Source organism: Rhinolophus hipposideros (genome assembly GCF_964194185.1).
Source record: "Rhinolophus hipposideros genome assembly, chromosome: 23".
NCBI lineage: Eukaryota > Metazoa > Chordata > Mammalia > Chiroptera > Rhinolophidae > Rhinolophus > Rhinolophus hipposideros.
The window spans coordinates 17,836,502-17,861,743 of NC_138069.1; the positions used below are offsets into that span (position 1 = coordinate 17,836,502).

The 25,242-nt window shown below is 41.0% G+C and overlaps 1 protein-coding gene across 3 annotated transcripts in view; it reads left to right on the forward strand.

The window, feature by feature from the left end:
• ARHGAP26 (Rho GTPase activating protein 26) overlaps nucleotides 1-25,242 on the forward strand; it is a 446,018-nt gene that overhangs the window by 265,372 nt on the left and 155,404 nt on the right. For all 3 annotated transcript variants that reach the window (XM_081036347.1, XM_081036348.1, XM_081036346.1), the window contains exons 13-17: nucleotides 1,531-1,596; nucleotides 5,595-5,669; nucleotides 18,447-18,534; nucleotides 20,400-20,458; nucleotides 21,980-22,085. In XM_081036347.1, coding sequence (XP_080892473.1) covers nucleotides 1,531-1,596; nucleotides 5,595-5,669; nucleotides 18,447-18,534; nucleotides 20,400-20,458; nucleotides 21,980-22,085 — 394 coding nt within the window. The remainder of the gene's footprint in view (nucleotides 1-1,530; nucleotides 1,597-5,594; nucleotides 5,670-18,446; nucleotides 18,535-20,399; nucleotides 20,459-21,979; nucleotides 22,086-25,242) is intronic.

Below are 25,242 nucleotides of genomic sequence, written 5' to 3' on the forward strand. Positions count from 1 at the left end.
GTCAGAAAGCTCAGTAAAACACAGTTGGAAAGTAAATACAACTTGGTTCATCGTAGAAAAAGCCAGGGATTGAGTTAATAGGCATCTTACAGCTTTAAGGGAATAGAACAATGGTTTGTATAGCTGTTGGTCTCTAGGGAGAAAGACACTGTTTTCCTCCTTTTCTGGTACTTTATTTACTATCCTAGAGGCCAAGTGTATTTATAATAACTACCACTCAGCACTAAGCATGCAGGTAAGAACAAGAACTGTTTCCCTTTTGGAAGAGAAGTTTTGGGAAATTAGCATTCCTTTTTAGTTCGATTTTGGGGGAATTCTCAGTCATTTTTTAAAGGATTTTTATCTTCATTGTATCTAAGTTTATCCGTATACATAAAGAATTGAAGAAAGATTCCATTTGGATTAGATCCAAGATGAGTTCAGTTCTGCTCAGGTCTCATATTTTACAAGTATATTTCTTGCCCCAGGATGATGACCAATCATTTATAAATACCCCCTTTCCTACTTTCTACCATTCCCTTCTCTACTCTGCACATCAGTTTGTAGAGTGTTTTGTCTTGATGTCCTCAGTAGGTCAGAGATGAACCCATTCTTAAAGGTTATTACACACATCTTTATCGTGGAGTAACCAGAGTGTGGGGATGAATTTTGGTGGGTTTCCAGAGCCACTGCCAAGTTGGAAATTGGTTCTGTGCTGTGGAAAAAGTTGCTGCTGTTGCTCATTTATTTTCTGAGTGACATGAGTGGGTTTTGGAGCAGATGGGAAAGTGTCACCGCCTGCTAATTTACCACAGAGGATAACTCTGCTGCCTTAGTTCTTCTTCAGCTTGTAGCTTCTCAGTTTTTGGCTGTTTCAATTTTCCTCCAAGTCACTTTTCCCTTTTTCTGGTCACTTGAGTAAGATTTTATGTCTTTCTTTAACGCAGGGTCACATTTAAAGCAGTTAGGTGGTACAGACTCTAGCATGAGTCTCCCATATACTAGTCCTGCAACTTTGGTCAAGATAGCTAACTTTGCAAAATCTCAGTTTCTTCATCTGTAATATGGGGCTACTGATAGTATCAGCCTAGAGTACTTACTAGGATAAAATGAGATAATTTATGTCAAGCACTCACCCAGCATTTATTGAACACTTGATTTATGCATATTCAAGGCGGCCAGCGAGTAGTTAGTCCTACCGCTCCTGATAATAACAAAACAATTAAAAGAATGCCTAGTTATTCCTTCGGTAAGGTGCTCACGTCATGCTGCAGTTTCTTTATCTATAAATTGAGGCTAACCTTGCAGAATCATTATGAGAATTAAATGAGATAATCTACACGAAGCACTTAGAACTGTTCCTGGCATATGGTAAGCTCTCAGTGAACCCCAGCTAATTTCGTTTTATCATTCCTGCCCCTTTAGTGGGAAAAATGAAAAGGATGCTTGACCACACTGTGGACCTCAGTCATCCTGGGTTGGTCAGGCCTTATACCGAGGAGGAGGATTTGCATGGCCAGCAACTTGACTCTCCTTCTCTTCCTTTTTCAGCTGCACAGTTGGACAGCATTGGCTTCAGCATAATCAGGAAATGCATCCACGCTGTGGAAACCCGAGGTAAAGTAGTTCAACAGATGGCATTGTTCTCAGCCAAGGTCACGCATCTGGGGAGGCATCCGACCTACTACCTGCTGTTTCCCCATTTTAAGTGACTCATTGACTCCCCAAGTGCCATTGCTGGTGTGTTTCCACCAGTCGTGTTGCTCCGAAGTGGGGGCTCTCAGCCCATTTGCTGCCATCCGCCTCTTGGGCTGATCAGAAGAAAGTTGTAAATGCATGCATATCAAATACATGGGCTTATAAGGAAACCAGTTACAGAAGTTCAGTTATCAAAACATTAAGAAACGTAGTTGTGATAATAATCAGATGTGTTTCTTTAAATAAGAACTTTAAATAAGAACTAACACTTTCAATAAGAAGTTAAAGTGGTGGGTCGATAACTCGCATAATTCGGAAATAGTGATATTTCAAAGTGTCTGTAACAATTGTAGTACCTTCACCTGTGACTTCTGACCAAGTAGCAGGTTCTGCTAATTCTACCGTGATTTGTTGTTTATGTCATAATGGAAGGAAATGCTTAATTTTCATTTATAGGTTAGTAAAAATAGAGTTGTAATTGTTTTCCTATCTAAGTTTATAGACACCTAGTATTCTCTAGGGGACCTTGTAGGGTCTGTGGACCCCAGGTTAAGAAAGCTGCTCTGGGGAGCTTGTCTCTGGGAACCATCCGGTAGGAAGAACGGGTCAGGCCCCTGGTTGCCTGCAGTGGCACTGCAGTCAGACCTTGCCTGTCACACATGGACCTTTCCTGGGCCCATTGGAGCAGGACTTTGGGATAAGGGAAGCTGGTTCATCCCAGTGGTCTCCATTCCCTCCTCCAAGGTTGCCACAAAGGCAGCTCCTCAGTTCTGACAGTTTGGAGCTTTGAGTGCACTCAGCCCTGAGAAATCTAACTCCTTCCACTGGATTTGATTTGAACCATTGTCAGAGATGTGAATGTTATTTAGTCCACAGCCTCTCAACCCATCAGCCCTTTTTATTTGTTTGAAAGAAGTTCTATCTTTTAAAACAGGGTCCATAACTCTTACTAGTTGAGAAATGTAAGCATTTTTATAAAGGCTATAAAGCATCAAGTAGAAGAGGAGAGAGAAAAACAAAACAAAACAAAACAAAAACTAACTTTATTAGCCTCTACTCCTGTGTAGCCAGTCAAAAAGTACTCTTTCCAACTTATTTTAATGTGTACTAATATTAATACTTTTTAAATGTCTGCCTATCTCTGCTATACCTTCCTTCAATAAAGAGTTAAGGCAGCTTGCAAAGATATATAAAATATAATCAGAGAATATAAAGTAGAAGGAGGGAATTGATCTTGAGGAAATAGGGGCACAGGCCAGGTTGCGTCATAAGGATATTTACATAAAGGTGTTAAGGCGCAAACATCAGAAACTGGCCAAATGTCTCAAAAATCGGTTAAGGCAGCAGTGTTACATCCGTGCAGTAAAAAACTCTGAATCACTAAAAATGCAGTGGAACTCCACTTATTGACATCCAAGATTTCCATTGTATATAGTATGTGAAAACTACAAATTCTAAAACAGCCTGCTGAGTCTGAGCCGATCCTGGTGGTGGCAGGGAGAGGGGAGGTCCTTACCTGCACGGGTGTCAATGTGTTCTTAGAGGGGCTGCTGTTTTACCATCTTCTTTGATTTATCTGTTTTCCATACCTGCAGTTTCTAAATTTTTCAAAGTAGGTATCATTAAAGTAATTTTTAACAGGCATTTTGAAAAGGTTTTCATTTTAAAACAAAAGAATGAAATATAAGAGATACAGGGTTAACCAAAGTAGAGGCATAAAAATGGAGCCAAAAGTGAGTTCAAAACTAAATCCCCCTCGCTTCACTGTGAAGTTCATATACGTGCCTGCGGTGGGCCACCTGTTTCTCGCTCAGTTTTCAACAGCTCAAACAGAGAGAAACCCAGTCATTGAAAATGCTTCACAGTCTGTCTGATAGATGCAAAGCAGTAGCTCCAGAGGATGAAAATATATATGATAAGTAGTGAGGAAGAAGAGGGTCACCAGTTGGTTTGGTTGCTTTGCTTCTTCCTCTGAAAATGATGTTTTAACTTCTAAGAAAGTGTTCATTTAGCACACAGAGGACATAAGGAGAGTGTGAGCTAAATGCCATTTTAACAGAAACACATGAAGGGAGTGGCTGTTTCCCTACTGCAGTACATGTATGTACACACGTAGCTGTGGGGACTAGAGGTGAACAGACCTCCCCTGCTCTCGGGGCTTCATTGGTCATTGTCCAATGGGAGCTGAGATTGTGTCAAGTTCCAGGAAAGCACAAGGACAAAAGAATGAGGCACACTTCGGAAAGGGCAAGCCCCTGAAGCCATCACATTACTGAATGATGGCTCTGCCTCCGGGTAACTGGGGCCCATCCCTTGGTCTGTGACCAGGGTCTCCTAGCCCGTAAACCAAGCCAGATGACGTACGTGCCTTTGCAGGTCTGTTGTAGCGGTAAAATCCCGTCACTCCAGACCACTTCCTTTTTATTCATCCGTTCCATTCCTATGTAGGTCTCGTAGAAGACACTGCAGAATCAGCCTTTCCCCACATTGCTTCCAGGAAACTTGAGTTTGGTCCCAAAGTAGTGGCTCTGCTGGAGTGTGACTCCGTTTTATTCATTCTATCATGTATCACACACTGATGCAGGTGTTGGGATATAATGGTGAGGAAGACATAATTGCTGTACTTAGAGCTTCCATTGTACTTGTGAGGAGGAAGACAGACAAGAAACCAAATAAGACAGATAACTGCAGATGTTATTCACTGCTATGAAGAAAACAGGGAAAGGTTCTGGTCAGTGGTGTTGGTCATGGGGTCTGTTAGATTGAAGAGATTGCATTTCAGGTGAGACCTGAACATGAAAAGATCTGGGAGAGGCGTGTTCCAGGGGGAGGAAATCCTGTGCAAAGGCCATGATGGGGAGGTGGGGGGGGGGCCTGGGCCTGATACGTTGGCGTCACAGGAAGCCAGGGTGGCTGGAGCAGAGGCAAGTGGTTGGTGATGTGGTCAGAGGTGGGCCTGGCCCAGGCGTGTAGGGCCTTGTGGTAAGTTTTGTTTGTGGTCTAAATGCAATCGGAAGCCACTGGGAGGTTTTGAGAAAAGAGCTCATTTGAACTGCTGTACACTAGGGGAAGTGTGCTGTGGCTACTGCTTGGAGAATGGACATCAGGGGAATAAGATAGGAAGCGGGAGGTATCAGATATGATACGCTGAGGGCTAACAGCAGCAACGTCATTTCTTATCCCTTTGTCTGAATTGTCCCGTTTTGTAAATGAGCCAGTGGTGATCTAATCCTTGCACTTAAAATGGACAAAGCACTGAGCTGGATTAGTGGTTGGTTCTTTGGGTGATTGAAGGTAACCCCTCCTAGCCCAGTTGTACATGTTCTTGGGTTGAAGGAAGGTGGGCCTTCTCTTTCCTTACAACCAATATTCACCTCACAAATGAATGGCTTTTCTCATTTCTGAGTCTTGGCTAACAGTCTCCAAAATAAAAGTGTCCCTACACTCAAGGTTTTCATTCTGTATGTGAAAATAGATTGTGATGTATTTACCTTTATCTGTAGTATGAATTTTTTTGTCTTTTTAAATTTTTGGCTTTAAAAATTAAAGCCAAAAAAAATTAAAGCCATTTTTGGCTTTTTAAATTAAAAACTGGGTAAGAATGACCTATTTAAAAGTATATATTTGGTATCTTTCAAACCTCTTCAGGTGCTGCCTTTGGCAAGAGAGGAGGAAGTTTTTTTTCCCCTCTGATGCCTGAACTAACACGAGGGCTGAAGTGTGCAGCACGTCCATGAAATCCTAGACAGCTGTACCAAATCCCACTCGTTTGCTAAGAGCAGAGCTGAGTGACAGGGGACTTTAATTAGAGCGGCTTTTAGAAGGACCGAGAAAATGAAAACAGTGCCTTTGCCTGGATCGGCCCGACTTGTGTTTTGACGTGCCGCTAATTAAATCATCACTGTTTCTCTTCTCAGGAATCAATGAGCAAGGACTCTACCGAATCGTGGGTGTCAATTCCAGGGTGCAGAAGTTGCTGAGTGTCCTGATGGGTGAGTGCATCGGTGGCTTTGCCAGGCAGGCCCTAGGGGACATGCAGAGGGCTCCTGTGAAAAGTCCCCAGGTCTGGAAATAGGCACAGCCCCTTGGGCAGGAATCAGGGTGTTCCAAGAGATAACTCCCAGAAATAAGCTGCCTCACTCACCTGTGGTCATGGCTGCAGGAATTACTGGAAAAGGTACTGAGTGGGGCTGGACAAAGCAAAAAATGGCAGGTCCAAGGCACCACACCCTTTATGTTTGTAGACTCGGCTGCTGCTGGTCCCTTGGCAGGCGCTGGTCACTCATGTGACCACCACACCCTGCTCTGTCTTTAATAGCTGCTGACTCCCTCTGTCCCCTTTGGAGACTGGCATGTAGTCGGGCACACCCTGAGGCAAATGCCTGAGGAAGGGCATCCTTCTAGCCTCCAGAGGACCTCAGACCTCATGCTCCCCGTTACAGAGCAGTTGTCACGTGGCTCCCAGATAAAATGTATGTAAGCAGATAATTCTTCTGATTCTCTTTGCTTCTGTAATTCGAGCAGCAGACCATCCTTTGCAGCTGGTTGATGTAAATACAGAACTATCTCTAAATGTGCAGTGTTCGAATCAAAAACCCGTGAGCCAATGAGCCAAATTTGCCTAGGCTGCAGATTTCCTGTATTTTTAGACATGAGTGCAGCCAGCCTCGGTGAGTCACATGGATCTAAATGGCGAACAGATCAGATTTCACAGATCAGTGGTTGTTATTCATCCCCATGGAAGCCCAGCCGTGCACTCGGAGAGATAGACTGTGGCTCAGGGTCCCTGCTCAGTGCTCTCGGCAGGGACACTTCTCCTCCTGCTAGTATTGGTCATTTCGTTTGCCATCCCAGTGTCTGAAAACAATTTTCATATGTAAAGAAATCTCTTTCCTTATGTTGATAAGAACAACTCTGTCACTTTTTGAGAGACCTCCTTGCCTCTTATTGGCAGAACTATTGCATTGCTAGTCACTGGGATCCTCTGTTTGAAACTGTGATTATTTGTACGGTACTCTTGCATTGAGAATCTGCTCTTTGGTTCAGACTTGGGCTATGGTTATTCTTGAACAATTAACCTTTTGATTTTAAGATAATTAGAGGTTCCCATGCAGTTATAAGAAACAACACAGAGAAATCCTGAGTGCCTTGACCCACTTTCCTGTTGTAGTGACACCTTTCTGGGTGTCGGTGCAATGTGCCAACCTGGGTGTTGACACTGTCAGGATGCAGAACAGTGCCACCACTGCCAGCATCCCCTGTGAGGCCTTCTGTGGCTGCACCCGTCTGCCTCACCCCTCACCGCATCTCCGTGCTTAACCCCTGGCAACCACTACTCTGTTCTCTATTTCTGTAATTGTGTCATTTCAAGATTGTTCTATAAATAGAATCATCCAGTATGTAACCTTTTGGGACTGGTGTTTTTTCTCCCAGTTATCATAATTTCCTTGAGCTTGATTCAAGTTGTTGTGTGTATCAATAGTTTATTCTTTTTATTGCTATGTAATATTCCATTAAATGGTGGTACACCATTTAACCATTCACCCAACGAAGGGACATCTGGGTTGTCTCCAGTCTGGGGAAATTACAAATAAAGCTGCTATAAACATTCATGTGTAAGTTTGTATATGAATGTTAATTTGTTTCTGTAGGATAAATGCCCAGGAATGCAATGGCTGGGTTGTATATTGGTAGGGTTAGTTTTTGAAAAATTCTAATGTAGGGAGCAATTAAGAGTCTGACAGGTATCAATCCTCAGTCTTCCATTTCTGATCAGAGCTACAGACATTTGTGGAGCATATACTCTCTGAAACAGATTGTTAGATGTTAGAAATGATACTTGGGAGTTATTCCTTGTCTCCACAGTGTCTGGTAGCGTGCATATGAAAGCTGTAATGTAAAATGGGATGCTGGTTCCTAAGATGAGCTGGTTCTAGAAGACTGAGCAATGAAGGAGAGAACAAAAGAAGAATTCAGAATCAGGAAGTATTCTGAGCAGTGGCATGGGGTCAGAAGTCAGGGTCTGTAGTGCCCATAGCAGAAAGTAGTGATTTTATTTTTCTTCTTCTTCTTATATTATTAATAATATTTGAAAGTAGTTGAGGCTGGGACAGGAGCTGAAAAGCTGAGATGACCCCGTTTGTTGAAAAACTTGAATATTATGCTAAGGAGTTTGGCTTTTTTTCTCTGTAGGAAGTAAGATGCTATTAAAAGTTGCTAAGTAGTGGAGTTCGGCATGTTAGGACTCTTGCCCACAAAAGTGTCAAGAAGACAATTCACAATAGTTCAAAGGAAAAAGAAAAGGCATTTAATTGCTTACCTAACTGCTAAGTTGAAGATGGCAGAAGGGTCTGGCTTCTCCAGTGACATCTTCACGTTTGTTGGAGCCTTTCCCACTCCTTTCCTCTGGCTTCTCATTATCTGTGACCTCTGCTTGTCTTAGTATTGGCTGTGTTCTTGGGAATGTCCCAGATAGTCCAGACTCAGTAGTCCCGGAGCTTGCATCAGCGAGAAGAGACTATCTTTCTTGACATTCTGGCAGAAGCTCCCAAGGTGGGCTTTGATCAGTATAGGGCCATTCACACGATTCATTTCACAATCTCAGGCCAGTCCCATGACCTCCAGCAGATGGATCCCTATGGCCTGCACCCTGGGCCTGTCGCTGGTGATCCTGTGTCACGTCTGTAAGGATGGTGGAGGGATAGGGTGTTTGTGGGGGGAAGTCGGGGGGGGGAGGGGTTGTCCATAGAACCCTGTGAACTGAGCAAGACTAATAACAGAATGATGGAGGAGTGGTTTCCTGAAAAATGGCTGCTGGGTGATGGATAGCAAAAGTATGTCCAACACAGGTGTAACTAGATGAGATGCTAATCTGAGGAAGAGAACGCTGCCAGCACTGTGGAGCATGTCTTTGATCCTGGGAATGGAAAGACACGGAGGAGGAAGACAGTTGCAACAGACTGGGTCGAGCATACCCAAAGGCTGAACCACATCGCTGCTCTGAGGTCAGGAACAAGGGGCAGGCTCAAAACAATTGGAGAGAGAGAATCAACAGGACTTTGTGACAACTGGACATGGGGAAGTAGAAGCAGCAGAGAGATTTCAAAGATGACAGACGTTTTCTATGGGAGGTGACACTGAGGAAATGAAATAGGACATTTTAGACGGGTTTGGTAATCTACAAGAGAAGCACCTTAGCTCAGCTGTGCTAAGCAAAAAGTAGTATGAAAGGATCTTGTTTTTATCACTTCTCTTAGTGGCCCTCAAATAAAATATTTGTCCTGTTTTCTCCCTCAGTTTTCCTTGGGGCAGAAAATAATCATGAACATCTGAGCAGTGTCACAAAAAGCTAATAACTAGCAGCTGAAAGTCACAAGGCCAGCTGCCTCTTGCCAGGGGGACATTACAGATAGACTAACATCCAAAGTGAGAAATGACCACAGTGCAAGATGTAGTCAACAGTGGAGAATGGGGTCCCTGATTCTCACGATTACACAGTGTAGATCTCGGGATGGAGGCATCATCCCGAAGTTAGGGACTCCTGACCTGAAGGCAGAGCCCTGTGTCCCCTACCCTTTGTGAACCTGTGCTGTACTTCCATCAGTTCTTGGTACCGGTACAAGAGTGGGTTAGTCAAGAGTGTAAACTAAATATGGCTCCTATACCCCTGGGCCGAGTGTGAATCATTCGTTCACTGTTCCTTTGTTCTATCTTCATTAGATGCCCTTTTACGTGCCGGGCACTGTATTAGATTTGGATTATTTTTCAGAGTCTCTCAAAAGTGGAATAGTGTGTTTTTATTATTGAAAGTGTGGGTTAGAATGAAGCAAAACCAGAAACTTCCTTTGGTCACTTTGTGCACCTAATACACTTGGGGGGGGCGTTAGGTGGAAAGAGGAAGGTGACAACCAGTGTTTTGAGAAAGTCTTTTTTACCAGTTAGCATTCCTTAAGAAAGCTTGTCGGAATTTCTCATAGTAAATGTGGTGGAACCTTTTGCTAGTGTCACACCAAGAGCTGCCCTTGTCCTCCTAGCAACAGCCGTCATTAATCTTTGAAGGGCGTAAAGGACTCAGGAAGACCTGCAGGTTCCTAGAAATAGAGTCTCGCATGTGTGGACTTTTGGGTTAAGTGGAGATGAACCTTTCCAAATTTTAGCTCAACATTTTAAAAATATAAATCAGTTATATGCTTGTTCGGTCCATACGTGTCTTTCTTCCAGCATATATTTTAAATAATGTTTTTCTGATTAAAAGTTGTAAGTGGTCATAGCAAATTTGGAGAAATATGAAAAGTAGAAAGAAGAAAATAAGTCTAACAGGCCAGAGAGAATCTTAATTGACCATTTTATCATATCGCTAATCATGTTTTAAATGTATTCCATAATATAACATACTATTGTAAAAAATGTGTATAAAATTGGAATCACACTGTGAATATGTACTGCTTGTTAATAGGTTTCTTTTTCATGTAATAGCATAAAGTATCTATTTTCTGATGGTAATCAGTTTCTCCTGGAGTGCGATTTCTTTTGGCCACATTTTTGGTAGATGTACTGTAACTTTTTAATCGGTCCCCTTTTCTCAGCTATGCAGACTGATTGCAATTCTTTATCACTCCAGGAGGTACTCAGGTGAATTGGCAGGATAGCACAGGTTAACAACGTGCGTTTTGAAGTTAGGCAAGTTGCAGTTCAACTGCTTATCCGTTTGGCTTGACACAAATTACTTAAACCCGTCTAGTCTGCTCTCATCATCTGTGATAATGGTCCCCGCCTTTATAACAGTGTGAGGATTAAATGAAAAGATGCATGTGGGTTGCTGAGTCCAGAGCATCGACATGGTGGTCAATAAATGTTAGCTGTTGTTATTTTTAATTTTTATATGCATATTTCATTACTTCCTTAGGGTTTATTGTAAGATGTTGAATTGTTGGGTCAAGGTATGGACATGTTTTCAAGGCCCTTAGTTGATGTCCCCAAATTTGTTGCTGGCAAAGTCTCAGAAGAGTGTCCTATACGTCACATCCTAGACATCTCTGACTTTTTTGCGTATAAATTATAAATATATTTTTAAATGTATCTTGTTTTTATTTAACTTTGCATTTCTGTAAATCTGGGTGAGTTGGACATTTTTCCTGTATTTCTTGCTGATTTATATTTCTCCTTTGGTGAATTGCCTATTTGTATCCTTCGCTTATTTTTCTGTTGGTTTTAGTCATTTTTGGATTGTAAGACATTTTTAGATATGGAGGCTGCGTTTTTCCCCCCAGATTATCGTTTATCTTGAACTTTATTTAAGGTATTTTTGTTTTTGTTTTGTCTTATGAATATGTTAAATTTTTATCAAGTTTAATCTTTTATGAATTCAGTCTTTTTTCTACATGGATTATGCCTTAAAAGGTCTTCCTTGTTCTAGGATTACAAAACCTTTTTGTTTTCCTTAAAATCCATCTGGAATTTATTCATGCAAAATGTGAAGTAACTCTCCATTTCCTCAAATACTTATCCGATTGATCAGTTCTCATATAAGGAGAAAATTTCCCCCTTTCCACTACTTTTAAATATTACCATATAGTCATATTTTTGCAGGTGTTGGGATCCAAGGAAAGAGTTTTTGCATACATTTTTTTCTAGAGAAAAACAAACTTTTGTTTGTTATTATGTAATTCTCAATTGTAAAACAATAAATTATCATTTCCCACCATTTTAATGTTTGTTTTTCTCCTAATTCTTTGCATTTTAGCAAAAATTCTCAAACTTGTGCCCCATATCTGTCATTCATTTAAATTTCTTTTGGGTTGATTTTTTTTTTCCTTTTTGCTGTTTATAATGCAAATTTTAATTTTGTAATTGAATTTTCAGTGTTTTTAATAACTGGTTATTTAGCTGTTTTCTACCTTTCAGATATCACCTTTATTGTTTCAGTCTGTTTCTCTTTTTAATTGATGTCTTATTCCGCAGTATCCATATTTTTCTGAATTTTATTTAGAATACAGATAAGCGCTTTCCGGAATATTTTTTAGAGTGCTTTTGTCTCCAGATTTTATACCAACAGTATTTTATCATCTTTTTTTATCTTCTGTTTGATCAAACCGAAACACAGAGAAGTTTATAAGTCTTCACAGTTAATTCACAGTGGACAGACTGTCCGTGTCTTGCTACCATTTTCCTGAATGCTGTGAGAAGTATCCTCTCATATGATATTGGAGTGCTGTTGTACATGAATCCATCCACCTTTCTGGCATTCTTAAATCTATCATTTAGTGTAGACTTACACACCTGAATAGATTTCTCCTGGTTCTGTAACTTGGTCACGGTTCTGGGAGAAGTGGAGATTATTCCTGGCTAATCTGAAGTGTGCTGAAGTTCTTCCCTTGTCATTCTCATGTTTATTCTAGGCCTTTCCTCCTTCTGAAATTCATTTCCTCTTGATATAAAAGGACATCCCTCCACTTCTGTCCCCAGTCTAATTTCACTGCCTGGACTGTAATCTCAGAATAATTCTGTCCACTTCAGGAAGCAGCTCCCCTGCTGGGGTGGGGTGGGGGCTATGCAGTGTGGCGTCTCTCCCCTGAGAGGCCTGGGCTGTACTTTGAGCTGAGCGTAGGGCCGAGGTCTAGCTCACTGTTTCTCTCAAGTGGGTTTTCCTGAGTCCCGCACTTGAGCTTTGCCTGGTAGATATTCCTCTGGTGACAGGCAGAATATTGACTGTGAGCCTAACTTTCTGTGCTGTTGAAACCTTGTGTCCCTTTTTTTGCATGTCTATTACTAGGTTGGTACACAAGTAGTTGTGGTTTAAAAGGTTAAAAAAATAATTGCAAAAACCGCAATTACTTTTGCACCAACCTGAAAGTATTTCACCTTGGTAGCAAATTCGGTGTTGTTATATTTTTCTCATTTTATTCTGTAACTTTTTCCCTTCTTTTAAAACTAATATTTAAACCCAGGGTGGTGCTACAGAGAACACATGGAAGGTTAAATTGCAGTGCTTTAAAGCACTAAATTGCAGTAGCAGGCCTCATCCACTGATCTCTGAGTTAGCCATGAATTATCCCTCCTTACAACTCTGGGACCTCAAATGTCCACATTCCTTTTTTCTGTGCCCTTCATTCCCACACCCTTTCACAGAGCGGCATGAACAAAAGCAAGTAAGGACTTCTTTTAGAAGAAATCCTAAAGTACTAGACAGTCTTCATAACAACTGCTGAGACTCGAAGGCTTGCCTCGTAATGAGTGGGAACAGCCCCCGATTTTGAAGACTGTAGCCTTACAGAAGCAGCAGCTCCATGCAAAGAGTAAACTTCCGATTTTACCCACCTATACAGGAAAGCAGACAAATGATGACCAGGACGGGAAGATAGCAGATTGTTTGGTTGGGTATTGGCCCTTCTGGGAGCTAGTAAATTCACTACCAACGACAATCCTCAGCTCCCAGGAGATGGAGACCTCAGATGGAGACTTATTTCTGCTCTTCCCACCGTCACCTCTGCTTGGGGATGCTTCAGGCGGGTTCTCCTAAGACAGGGACTTGAGACAGAGGTTTTGGGTCTCAGAACAGAAGTGGCTGTAGGTACTTTGGATTCTTGGACACTAGATATAGGAAATGATTAAAGTTTTTAAGATGTACAACTTTTATAACGAAAAAATAATTTGCTAGAGTAAACAAATTTGCTTCTCATGTTGCTAAGTATTAAATCTAGTCTTGAAAGAATTACCTGTAGGATAAATGAAAAGAAGTCTAGTTTACATAGAGGATAGTATACTTATATAAACTTCTTCAAAGATGTAGTGGAGATGGAGAATGTGAAATGCTCAGGAGATCCTAGAAAAAGACAGAAAATAAAATACAGCTGTGTAAATTCAGGAACGCAAGACCATATGGTATTTCCTAAGGAATGACATAGATCAATGGAACAGACAAGAGGAACCAGAAATAGGACCTGCACACGTTTGGTCAATTGATATTTGGTAAAGGTGTCAAGTACAATGGGGAAAGGGCAGTCATTTCAACCAGTGGTTCAAGTACAATTGGATCCATATGGGGGAAAAATGAATTCAACCCTTAAACTATATACAAAAATTGACTAGAAATGGATCATATTCCTAACCCTAAGAGCTAAAACTATAAAACATCTAGAAGAAAACAGGAGAAAATCTTTGTGACTTTGGTTTCAAAAATATTTCTTAGAGGAAACACAAAAGCAGGAACCATAATAGAAAAATTGGATAAACTGAACTTATTCCAAATAAAAAACTTATGGTCCTTGAAAGATTTTAAGACAAAAGAAAAGGTAAACTACAGATCAGGAGAAAATATTGGGAAACTATGTCTGATACATTATTTGTATCCAGAATATATTAAAAACAACTCTTGCAACTCAATAATAAGAGCACAACAATCCAGTTTTTAAAATGGACAAGGGGTTTGAGCAAACAGTTCACCAAAAAAATTACGCAAATGGCCAAAAAGCACATGAAGAGATGGCCAGCATTATTAGTCATTAAGGAAAAGCAAATATAAAAAACGAGTTATTTCTGCATGCCTACTAAATAGCTAAAATTTCAAAATTAAACACCATATCATGTGTTGATAAAGATGGGAAGCAGCCCTCACATTGCTAGTGGGAATGCAAAACAGCCCAACTGTTTTGGAGAGCAATTTGGCAGTCTCTGGTAAACATACTTACTGTATGACCCACTCTTAACATATTTTCCCAGTTCCACTGGTAGATGTTCACCCAAGAGATGAAAATGTCATCCATATAAAGACCTGTATTTGGATATTTTATAGCAGCTTTATTCATAACAGTCCAAAATTGGAAACAATTTAAATGTCCATCAGCTAGTGCATTGATAAACAAATTGTGGCATATCCATAAAATTGAAGACTACTCAGTAATAAAAGGATTGAACTACTGGTCATACAACAACTTGAACAGATTTCAAAAGTACTGTCTATGTGTATATAAAAGTGGTTGCTGGGGACTGGGGCTGGAGGGAGGGGATTGACTATAAAGGGGCACAGGCTAATTTTGGGGGTGATGGAAATTACTTGTATCTTGATTATGGTGATGGTTACATGATTACATTTATCCGTAATCATGGAACTGTATACTTAAAAAAGGGTGAATATACCTCAGTAACCTTGACTTTAAACACAAGACATAATTCTCCTCATTAAAAAACACAAAACAGTCAGATAACCTTTTTTTAAACCTATCAGATTGGCTAAAATCAAAGTGTTAGATTATATAATGCAAAGGTTTGGGGAAGGGATCACTCTCATACTTAAATATAATGATACAGGAGTTAAGCAATATGTTTCAAAATAAAAAATGCACATACTTTTTGACCCCAAAATTCTTTTGGGATTTTTTTTCTACGGGTAAGATGTGTAAAAATATTTTTGTTTATTATAGCAAAACCAGGAAACACCCTTAGTTTCCATGAATGGGACATTTAACTATGGTGCAGTAAAGTCCTGTGAAGTAGATATATTTGTGTGCTCAGATGGAACAATTTCTGAAGATATTGTTAAATGAAAATAGCAATGTACAGAATGACATATATAGCATGCTTCTTTTTGTGTTTTTACAAAGCTGTATGTATTCATATTTTACTTGTTTATGTTTGTGCTACGAGAGAGAGCATACACACACGAAACTGATATGAGCAGTTGCCTCTAGCATAGGAAAGGCTTGCCTTTTAATGTAGATCTGTTTGTTTTGCTTGAATATGTTTTTACCATGTGCATGTATTACCTCCTCAGTTGAAGAAAAAAAAATTTTAATTTGCATACATTATTATATTATTAGGAAATTAAGGAGTTCATAGGAGACTTCCCTCATCCTTTCCTCCGCAAGGTCCTTAGTGTTTTTGTCAAAAACAGCAATGGACTAGAAGAATTTTGGGACCAATCCATTGTGACAATGCTAGAGCTCCTCCCCTTGTAACCACTGCTTCTGGTTTGTCCCCTGTGTTTCCGAATTCATAGGGGAGTAGGTTGAAGAGGACAGCCACTCATTTAGCTTTACCCACATGAGGCCTTTTTGTTCGTTGGACTGCTCCTGTAACTTCGGTCCATTTTACTCAGCACTGCAATGGTCAGGTGACATGATGGGGAGAAAAGGACTGAGCTCTGAAGAGAAGTTTGCATCATGTCTCTGCATCTTGTTCAGACACTACCAGGAAGATTGTGTTAGTGAGGGGAGCATCGGTAGGGTGGGGTGGACACCGGTAGTCCTTTCTGAAAATGGGGCAGTTTGGTAGGCTGTCTTCAATTTAGTTTGGACATTAAATGGACGTGCTCAAGTTATGAGCCTTGCCTCATCACTGCTCTAGAAAGCCTTTTAGCCTGGCGGGAACTGACTCTCTCCTGTGTGTTGTACAATATTCCTATGGTTAGAGAGCCTGAGTAAGTGGAAGCTAATGATTAGTTTGCTAAATGTGGTTCATGGAACAGTTCACAACTCCCAGACCTGCCAGCTGCTGCTTGCTTAGTGTCATGTTCACTCTTCTTGGGCAGAAGTCAGTTTGTTCAGAAAAATGTACAGTAACATTTGTCTTGCATTCAGGAGCCACGCAGTATGGCAGCTCTCCATGTATCTTGGTCATAGCGAGGCCAAGCAAAGTTTTTTGGTGCTTATACTTCCACAAGAAGAAACCATTAAGAGGAGTGTGAGATAAAAAAGCAAGAAAAGAATTCAAGCTGCAGAGGTTTTGGATATGTGGAAAAATCACACTTTGTTCACTTTTCAGAAATTTGCTATGGAGTTTACCATTCTGTGGACCTAGAAATGAAATCATGTTCTTTATGTTCTTCCTTGTTTGTTTCATGTGACATTATTGCCCAGAGTCACCTGCAAATACATAGAGGTGCTCCCGTTAGGAGCCAAACATTTTATGAGCTGGGGCTTTCCTCTCTCATATCCCAATAGATGTCGGGGGAACCTACTGAGAGCAGTACGGACCAGCTGGATTTATGCCCTCACCTGGGGATTAGAGCCTAAATCTTTAAGCCACTCATGACTGTTTGGCCTTCACTTACTGGAATGAAAGTGGGTTCTTTCCCAGTATACAGAAAATGTATCATGCCCACCTGTGACTCATTCCCCTTTCCAGCTGGAAGGCTGTTGGCCCTGCAGGAGGAACTCTTAGAGACTGTTTAGAAAGAGACAGTGGTTGTCTCTGTTTATCTGCTGTATCATTTAGATCTCTTTGGATTATACAAAACAGAAAACCTGACCTGAACTGGCTTAAGGAAAAGGGGCATTTATTGGCTCACATAATTAAAAAGGCATGCCGAGATACAAGGGCTCAAACCATGTCATCAAGACCCACTTTTTCTGCTTCTTTCTTCTCTGGCTTTGTCATCGGACTTATTCTGAGGCTCTCTGTGGTGGCACCTTGAGTAGTTACAAAAGCTTCCAGTTGCAAGCCCAGCAGGAAATAGCAAGTATCCCTTCCTCTTATCTCCTAGAAAAGTCATGACGTTCACTCTGATCCAGCTGGCTTTGGTCTTGGGCCATCCTTGAACCAGTCACAGGGTCCAGGGCGATGCTGTGCGTGATTGGTCTGTCTTGAATCTCATTCCCCACAACGAGAAGGGCAGAGCCTCAGTTGAGCACTTGGAGTAGGTGTGAAAAACGGGCAGCAGCCCAACTGAAAATGCAGCGCTGTGCAGAAAGAAAAGGGAGGCAAATCACTAGTCTTTAGGTTGTGGAAGCTGGATTCTCCCGTCAACCCACTGAAAGACTCCACTTAACCCGCCTTGCCCGCGGTAAGATGGGGGACTGCTGGTTTGTGAAGCACGTTATGTCATATTCCCCAATCTATGCTTCTTATTAACACCTGCGTGCAGCTCAGGAAGACTACAAGAATTATCTGTCTTTCTAAAAATAATACACACCTATTTAAAATACACACATTTGTTTCAAAGTCCACGCAAGAAGAAATAAAAGAAGAAATGATCAGGAGCTGATACAATTATGGTGGTTCTCATTGCGCTTCTCAGCTTGAGGCAATTTAAAAATCTATATAAAGGTAATGGAATCAAGTCACAGTTTAGAAAACGTGAAAAACATAGTTCTATCACTCTAAGCCAACCATTATTTTAATTTTAGAGTATTTTCAGCTTTTCTTCATATGAGTTTCTCATAAACTTTTAAATCTTGATCTTTTTTTTCTTTGCTCCATGATTTTTATTATTACATGAAAATCTGAGTATTTTCCCTATTATTAGATAGCCATCATTATCATGTAAAAGTGACATAATACCCCATCAAGCAGACATATCACAATTAACTTAATCATTCTTCTATTGTTGGACATTTAGATTGATTCTCTTAAAAATTTTTTTCTACTGTTATAAAGAATAGTGTGTGTTAAACATTTTGGCGGTATGTAACTTTTCTCATTTCCTATCTTATTTCCTGAAGAAAGATTGTAACGAAGTGGGATTACCAGTTCAAAGGGTATAAACATTTTTGTGACTCTTGATACATACTGCTAAATTTCTTTTCAAAACTGCTGCATTGATCTCTGCTGCCTCTAGCAGATTATGAGAGGATCAGTTTCACTGCATTCTTGCCAGCAATAGGTATTTGGATTTTAAAACACTTTCCTCATTTAATAGGCAAAAAATAGGTGTCATTTTTGTTTTAATTTGGATTTCTTTGGTTAGTAGTGAGGCTGAATGCTTTTATTATGTATGCTTGTTTTTCAGCTGTATTTTCTGCTCTGCTTTACATTTTGTCCTTTCTCCATTTTAGACCCCAAAACAGCTTCTGAAACAGAAGTGGATATCTGTGCGGAATGGGAGATCAAAACCATCACTAGTGCTCTGAAGACCTACCTGAGGTAGGAACTTTCCATTTGCAGAGTGCCAGCTTGTTATCAGGCAGTCAGGAAGAAAGCAGTTTTATTTTCAGCCTCCAGAGAGCTGTGGGGTGGGTGTTGGAGCTGTGAAAACAGCTTACGTGTGGGTGCAGTTAGCTCAGCTGGTCAATCCGATTGTAAATCATCTATAGTTGATGGGCTGCCATGGTGCCATGAGTGACTCAGGAAGCTTTCTGCTTTATAAGAAGCTACTGTGACAACTCGCCTTTCACAAAACCTAAAATATGGTAGTCCCTGAAATTCCTGAATACTCTATTAAGAAAACAAGGGATCACATATGCCCTTCTGAGGCAAATGCACGATTACATACCCTATGTATTTTGTGAATAGAGGGGATTGCTCACATTGGTCCTGAAAAATGAGAACTTAATGGAACTCCTTTTTGACGCCTTCTGCTTAGAATGGAAGAGACCACTTTACTGGAGAAGAGACTATTTTCCTGTAATGATATAGGCAATTTTATATCTGTCACCTCTCTACCCCTCCATCTGTTATTAAAAGAATGGTGATTGACTAGCGCCCCGCGTCTCAGTTTCATGAGTAGATTGAAATTTATGCTAGACTTGGAGGGTAGGAATATTACAGTTTTTCCCGGTGGTTCTTACACAGGAAGGTAGGGGACCCAGCCTTAAACAAAGAGAACTATCATCATGAATGGCGTGAGCACTTGTACAGGTTTTGGTGAAGATTCCCTTGACTCAAAAGCAAAGGAGGAAAGCCACAGAGAAGGAATAGGTGATGCTGGTTTATTGGCTATTGGGGGGATCGAAGGAAGGATCTTGAAGTCAAGAATAAGATGTAAGTGATGGCTAAGAGTTGACTTAAGAGATCTGATGAGAATAGAGTAAAACCTGAGCCAAGAAAAATAGTCTGTTGAGAAGTTTATTATCTGGACTATCAGAAAAACCTGTGATATATTTATAGTTTAACATACTCATTAAATATTCATACCCCAAATATTACCATTGTAGTTTACACAAAGCTGTATTGTAGAGGTTTGCATTTAGCACTTCATTTTACATGTTGATATTGATTTACTAATAAACAATAAGTATAAAACATGTTTTATTAAATGTATTGGAGTAACCTAGGTTAATAACATTATATAAGTTTCAAGCGTATGATTCTGTAATATATCATCTATATATTGCATTGTGTGCTCACCAGCAAAGTCTAGTCTCCCTCGGTCACCATTTATTTAACCCTCTTTACCATCTTCAGCCTCCTCTCAGCCCCCTTTGCCTCTAGTAACCAACTACCCTTCTGTTGTCTGTGTCTATGAGTTTGTTTGTAAAACATGATTTTTAAAAATAACAGGTAAAATTTGATTGGTCCTGCCTGATGTTAGGGGTTCTAGCCCTTTGGCATTCTGGAGCAGCACTCCATAATGAATTTGCCACAAAAACACCTGCAAAAGTCTCTCATAACACTTACAGATGAACTGATTCTAATAAAAAGGTGCTGGGAAGACAAGAGTACGTGCAGATATTTGCAAATGTTTAGTTAGTTGCCTGTTATTCAGACATATCTTAAAATGCTCTTGTTGATGAGTGAGTCACTGACTGAAAATGAAATCTCTTGGTTTCCAGTTGTGACTACGAAACATAGTTGTATCCATTTCCTTAAAAAGGAGAGAGAATGAAAATTTCAGCGGAAATCTCGGGACCTTGAAAAAGGAAACTAAGTTGGTCTAAGCTGAGTTGCATTGTTTCCCTGTGATCTTTGTCTTTGAGAAATGTAATACAGTTTGGCAGTCTCTAGGCTGCTATTTTGAGAGAATATGATTGTTTTTATTAAGCTGACTAGTGTACATCCTTTTATTCCAGAATGCTTCCGGGACCACTCATGATGTACCAGTTTCAAAGAAGTTTCATCAAAGCAGCAAGTAAGTTTTCTTTTTGTCACAGTTTTAAGGAGGAGGGAATAGACTTTTTTCTATTTCAAAGAACAGTCAGTATCCCAAAATAAATATTATCTAACCCTTCATATTCTGCATGTTAACTACCCACATACACACTCATGAGACCGACACAGAATCAAAACGAAACCACGTCAGGATTGCTACTGAGGGCCTTGCTACCATGTCGAACTTACTATAGAGGAGAGAAACTTCAGAAGTGTGTTTGTGGGGGTGGGGAAAGGAGAGAAAAGCAAGTTTGCCTTTTCTAATTTTGGCTATTGGAATTCTAACTCCTTGGGTTTTTCCCAGCCCTTGAATAGCATTTTGCAGAATGAATCAAACTTTTCACGTTACCTAAACTGAGCACTGGAAGTGTTTTCCTCAGTGCAACACCATTTATATAACTTCCCAGTCTGCTTTCCCTCATGGCTTCCTTTTACAGCTTCTGATCATTCTTAAGCTATGTCATCCAGGACCCTAGCGTCATATTACTGGTATTAAAATACAGAAGGATTAGGTGCAAGCTACCCTAAGTATACCGGAATCTGTCTACGGGGGGCAGGCCTCCTGCAGGGGCAGTGAGATATTCTCTCAGCTTCAAATCTGGCGTGAAACCCCACAGTGCTGCTATGCCAGTCGCCTGTGGCTCTCCCTGCATCCTTGAAGCTGTCAGAGTTTGTTTACCCTGGTAACTACTACTGGTCTAACTTAGTAGCCACTAATGTTCTGATGGCCTTGTCTGCTCGTAGTTTTCCCCTTAAAACAGGGAGGAGAAAGACATGAAAGCTAGCTAGGAGTGAAGATAGTGTTTATTTGATTTCTTTCTTAGAGAAATTCCAAGCCCATAGCAACCATTCTCTAAGTAAACCCCACATCAGTCCTATAAATAGGTGTAGTGAGTGCCATCATTCTATTGCCCAGACAAACGCAGTCACTTACCCAAGTTCAACCAAGCGAATATGACAGGCCGTGACTTAGGTGACAGGTTTGCAGAAAGATTTACATATTCGATGTGCCATTCCTTCTGCACCAAGCTGGCTATCACACATGGTTTGAGAATAACTGGACATTTCCTTTGATTTCTTTGATGTTGCCCTGAGGCGTTGTTTTGATATTTGAGACCCTAGCAATGTTGTTCATGTACAATTTGTTTATCACTTGGTGAGTGCATAAAGTTCCTTCTTTCCTTGAAATGAAGCCCTCACTCTAGGGAGCCAGCTGCTCCCAAATTTGTTCCTGCTTTGAGGGTGCAGTTCACTGGCTCCGTTTCACCACATCATCATTTTGGCTGGAATTTTTTGACGGCCATTTTTTTTTTTTTAATGAACTCTGTTACAGAAAGCACTTCAAGATCTAGTCATTCTAGTGATGAATCCCCAGAACAGGATGTTAAACCTTTGAGAAATCCTCAGTCTGTTAGTGCCCAACCTTTGGTTTCTTTTGATTTTTGTCTTGTAAACAGCTTTAGCTGTGACGCTGATCAGATATTCCCTTCTACCTTTGCAGAGCTGGAGAACCAAGAGTCTCGGGTCTCTGAAATCCACAGCCTTGTTCATCGGCTCCCAGAGAAAAATAGGCAGATGTTACAGCTGCTCATGAACCACTTGGCAAAGTAGGTTTAAGGCTGATTGCTGGCCCTTTTCTCACCCCCTACAAAGTTCTTATCTTAGCACCAAAACTGGTCTCAGTCCTGCTTACGTTTGCCTCTCCTACTATTGCGTCAGGTATGGTGGAGGCTTAGGAAAGAAATGTGTGAAATGTTAACTGCAGTGGATAACAGCAGCACATGCCAGATGGTCTTTGCAAAGTAGGCTGGGGAAGTGGCCGTGCGACCAGGCCGCTAGGCTGAGTTTTCAGGGGTGGAGTAGGGATTGCTCTTGTGGTGATGAGCGGCAAGCAGGAGTGTAGCACCCCTGATGCGAGGTCACCAGGCAGAGTTTGTAGGAGTCATGTGTTCTGGTGACGGTCAAGGGCAAACAGGAGTCTGTTATGGGTTTACAGACCTTGGATTTGTCGTAAAGAGGCCTGGATTTTAGAGTTAACTGTTCTTAACAAGCCACTTTACCAGCCCTGGACAAGCCATTGACCTCTCAATTCCTTAGTTTCTTCATTTGTCAAATATGGATAGTAGGCTCCCTTTTATCTACAGTGTCACTGATTTTTAAAGTTACATGTACTAAAGCCTTTGAAGAAGTATAGAAGATAAAGGAATTGTATTTGACAAATACCCACTTGCCCTCTGAGGTAATCAGAGCATCCAGTGGGGGTCTGATTTTCCTGCCAGGACTATTTATAGGCTTGGAATGGTTTTGAATTTTCGTGAGCTTGCTGGTGTTTGACCCTTTTCAGAACGGCTTCACTGACTCCCTTGCTGCCTCAGCCACCACATGTGTGTATGCCCTAACCTTCCGTTGACTTGGATGAATGTTTTTGATTGCAGACTGGAGCATAAGAAAAGACAGAGTATAACAGTTAACTTAGATCATTAGTCCCTATATTCTACGGAACTGATAGATTGTAAATTGGGCCCTTCCCCACCCTTTGTTCGTGCCATGAAGTCATTTCTTTGGGAGGTGTTGATACTCTGCTGAGGGAGATTATGGTTTGTTTTCATATTTCTACCAAGCACTTGCTATGAACGTTTTGGAGAGAGAGGATATACTCATACGTTTCCATAAAGGTTTCCACAGCTCTAATTATGAAGAAAGAGTGATATGCGTGTTAGTGAGAAGCAATTAGGCAGAGTCAAGGGTTTCCCCCTTATTGGTCAGTGTTTTTTCTTGCCATGCCATGTCGGAACTGCATTGTGATATTGTTATTTATAAGAAATATCTATTTGGTCATTCAAACGACCAAAATGTATTTCTCATATATATGGTTTCCATCCACAATTCGTGGTTCACAGCTCCCTGAACTCTTGGAATTTCCTAAGTTTGAGAGTGGAAAAAGAAAAAAAGGTATCTTTTGTTATGGTAATGAGGTGATTTTTGGAAAGCACCTAAGGATGGTGGCTGGCTGCCAATGGAAGCAATACTGTGATTAGAGGGTTGGAACTTTCAATGTTGTATCCTCCCAAACCCCCCATGACTGGAGGCTGGAGGTTGAATCAATTACTAATGGCCAATGATTTAATCATGACGATATAACAAAGCCTCCATAAAAACCAAAGAACCTGGGGTTTGGAGAGCTTCCGGGTTGGTGAACACATGGAGATGCTGGCAGAGTGGCCACCGTGTAGAGGGCACGGAAACGCTTCACCCCTGCCCACACGCTGGCCCGGTGCATGTCTTTCACCCGGCTGTTTTGAGTTATGTCCTTTTACTATAGCCCAGTGATCTAATAAGTAACCTTTTTCTCTTGAGTTCTGTGAGCATTCTAGCAAATGAATAGAATCCAAGGAAGGTACTGTGGGAGCTTCTGATACATAGCTAGGAAGTCAGCAGTACAGGTGACAACCTGGATTGGGGATTGGCATTCCACATTGGAGGGAGTCATTGGCATCTCTAATCTGTGGCCAGTCGGTCAGAAGCGCAGGTAATCTGCGCTTGCATCTGAGTGTGTGTGTGTGTGTGTGTGTGTGTGTGTGTGTGTGTGTATTGGGGGGCAGTCTTGTAGGACTAAACCCTTAACCTGTGGAATCTGAAGCTATCTTCAGGTAGATAGTGTCAGAATTGAGTTGAATTCTCGTACACCCTGCTGGTGTCCTGAGAATTGTTTGAGAATTGACGCTGCCCCCCACAGTAGAATTGGGTCCAGAAACTCAATTCATGAATGTTCAGAAAAATTAAAGCATAGCAGAGAACATGCAAGTTTGCAAGGAGAATGCCCCCAAAATGTCAAAGAATCCTGTTGAAATGTGTTTAAAATAATGGGAACTGAGCTTTAAAAAGTAACTCCAGATGCTCAGATGATGGTTTACTGCCTGCTCCATACAACCCAGTCAGGCATTTGTTAAACGGAAAAGCTGGTTTAGATCTTAGTTGCAAACTTTTGCACCCTTGCAGGGCCTGTCCCAAGCAGAGGAAGTTCCAGGTACACACACGTACTCCCACCAAGCATTTGTAGGGAGGCTCACGAGTGCTTTATGGTTACTGGATGGTAAGGAGGCCTCCACACCTGCTGGGAGCAGCTAGAGGAGAAGGTTAGGGACCAGTTGAAAGCAGTCGGGCTCCTCAAGCTGCGCAGTGTGATGAGAACTTAATTGCACTGAGAGGGACCGAGAGTAAATGGGGATCCAGCAGAGCCAGTACTGAATTTTCCCATCTTTTGAATGTCCTGAGGATTGTTAGGAATCTTTAAAGAAAAAAGATTAAAAGAGAAAAACCAAAACCCTTAAGGTCGATCTGGAACAGCTGAGCTTGTTCATCTCCTGGTGGATGGTTCATTTTCTCTTTCTTGTTCCACTCTGCTCTCCCAACCCCATTAAGTTCAGTCCATCTTTATCCCTAACCCAAGGAATATGCAACTGGAATATGCAAGTTATAGTCATGAACTTGATTTTTTTTAGTATATGTGCTGCCGAAGCGAGCACATGAACTTGATTTTTTGCCTTCCAAGGAATTTAAACCAATTTTGTTGCTAGAGGTATTTATTTTATATCATTTCTGGAGCATTATACATTGTCTTTGATACTTAACATTGATTTTCTTTGGTTCTGTGACGTTACATGACATTTCCTTGTTCATTTAACCATTAAGAAATCTACATATAAACAAACTCTCATGCCTGTAATGTGAGTCTGTCAGAACCCATGTTAGAACACACAGACT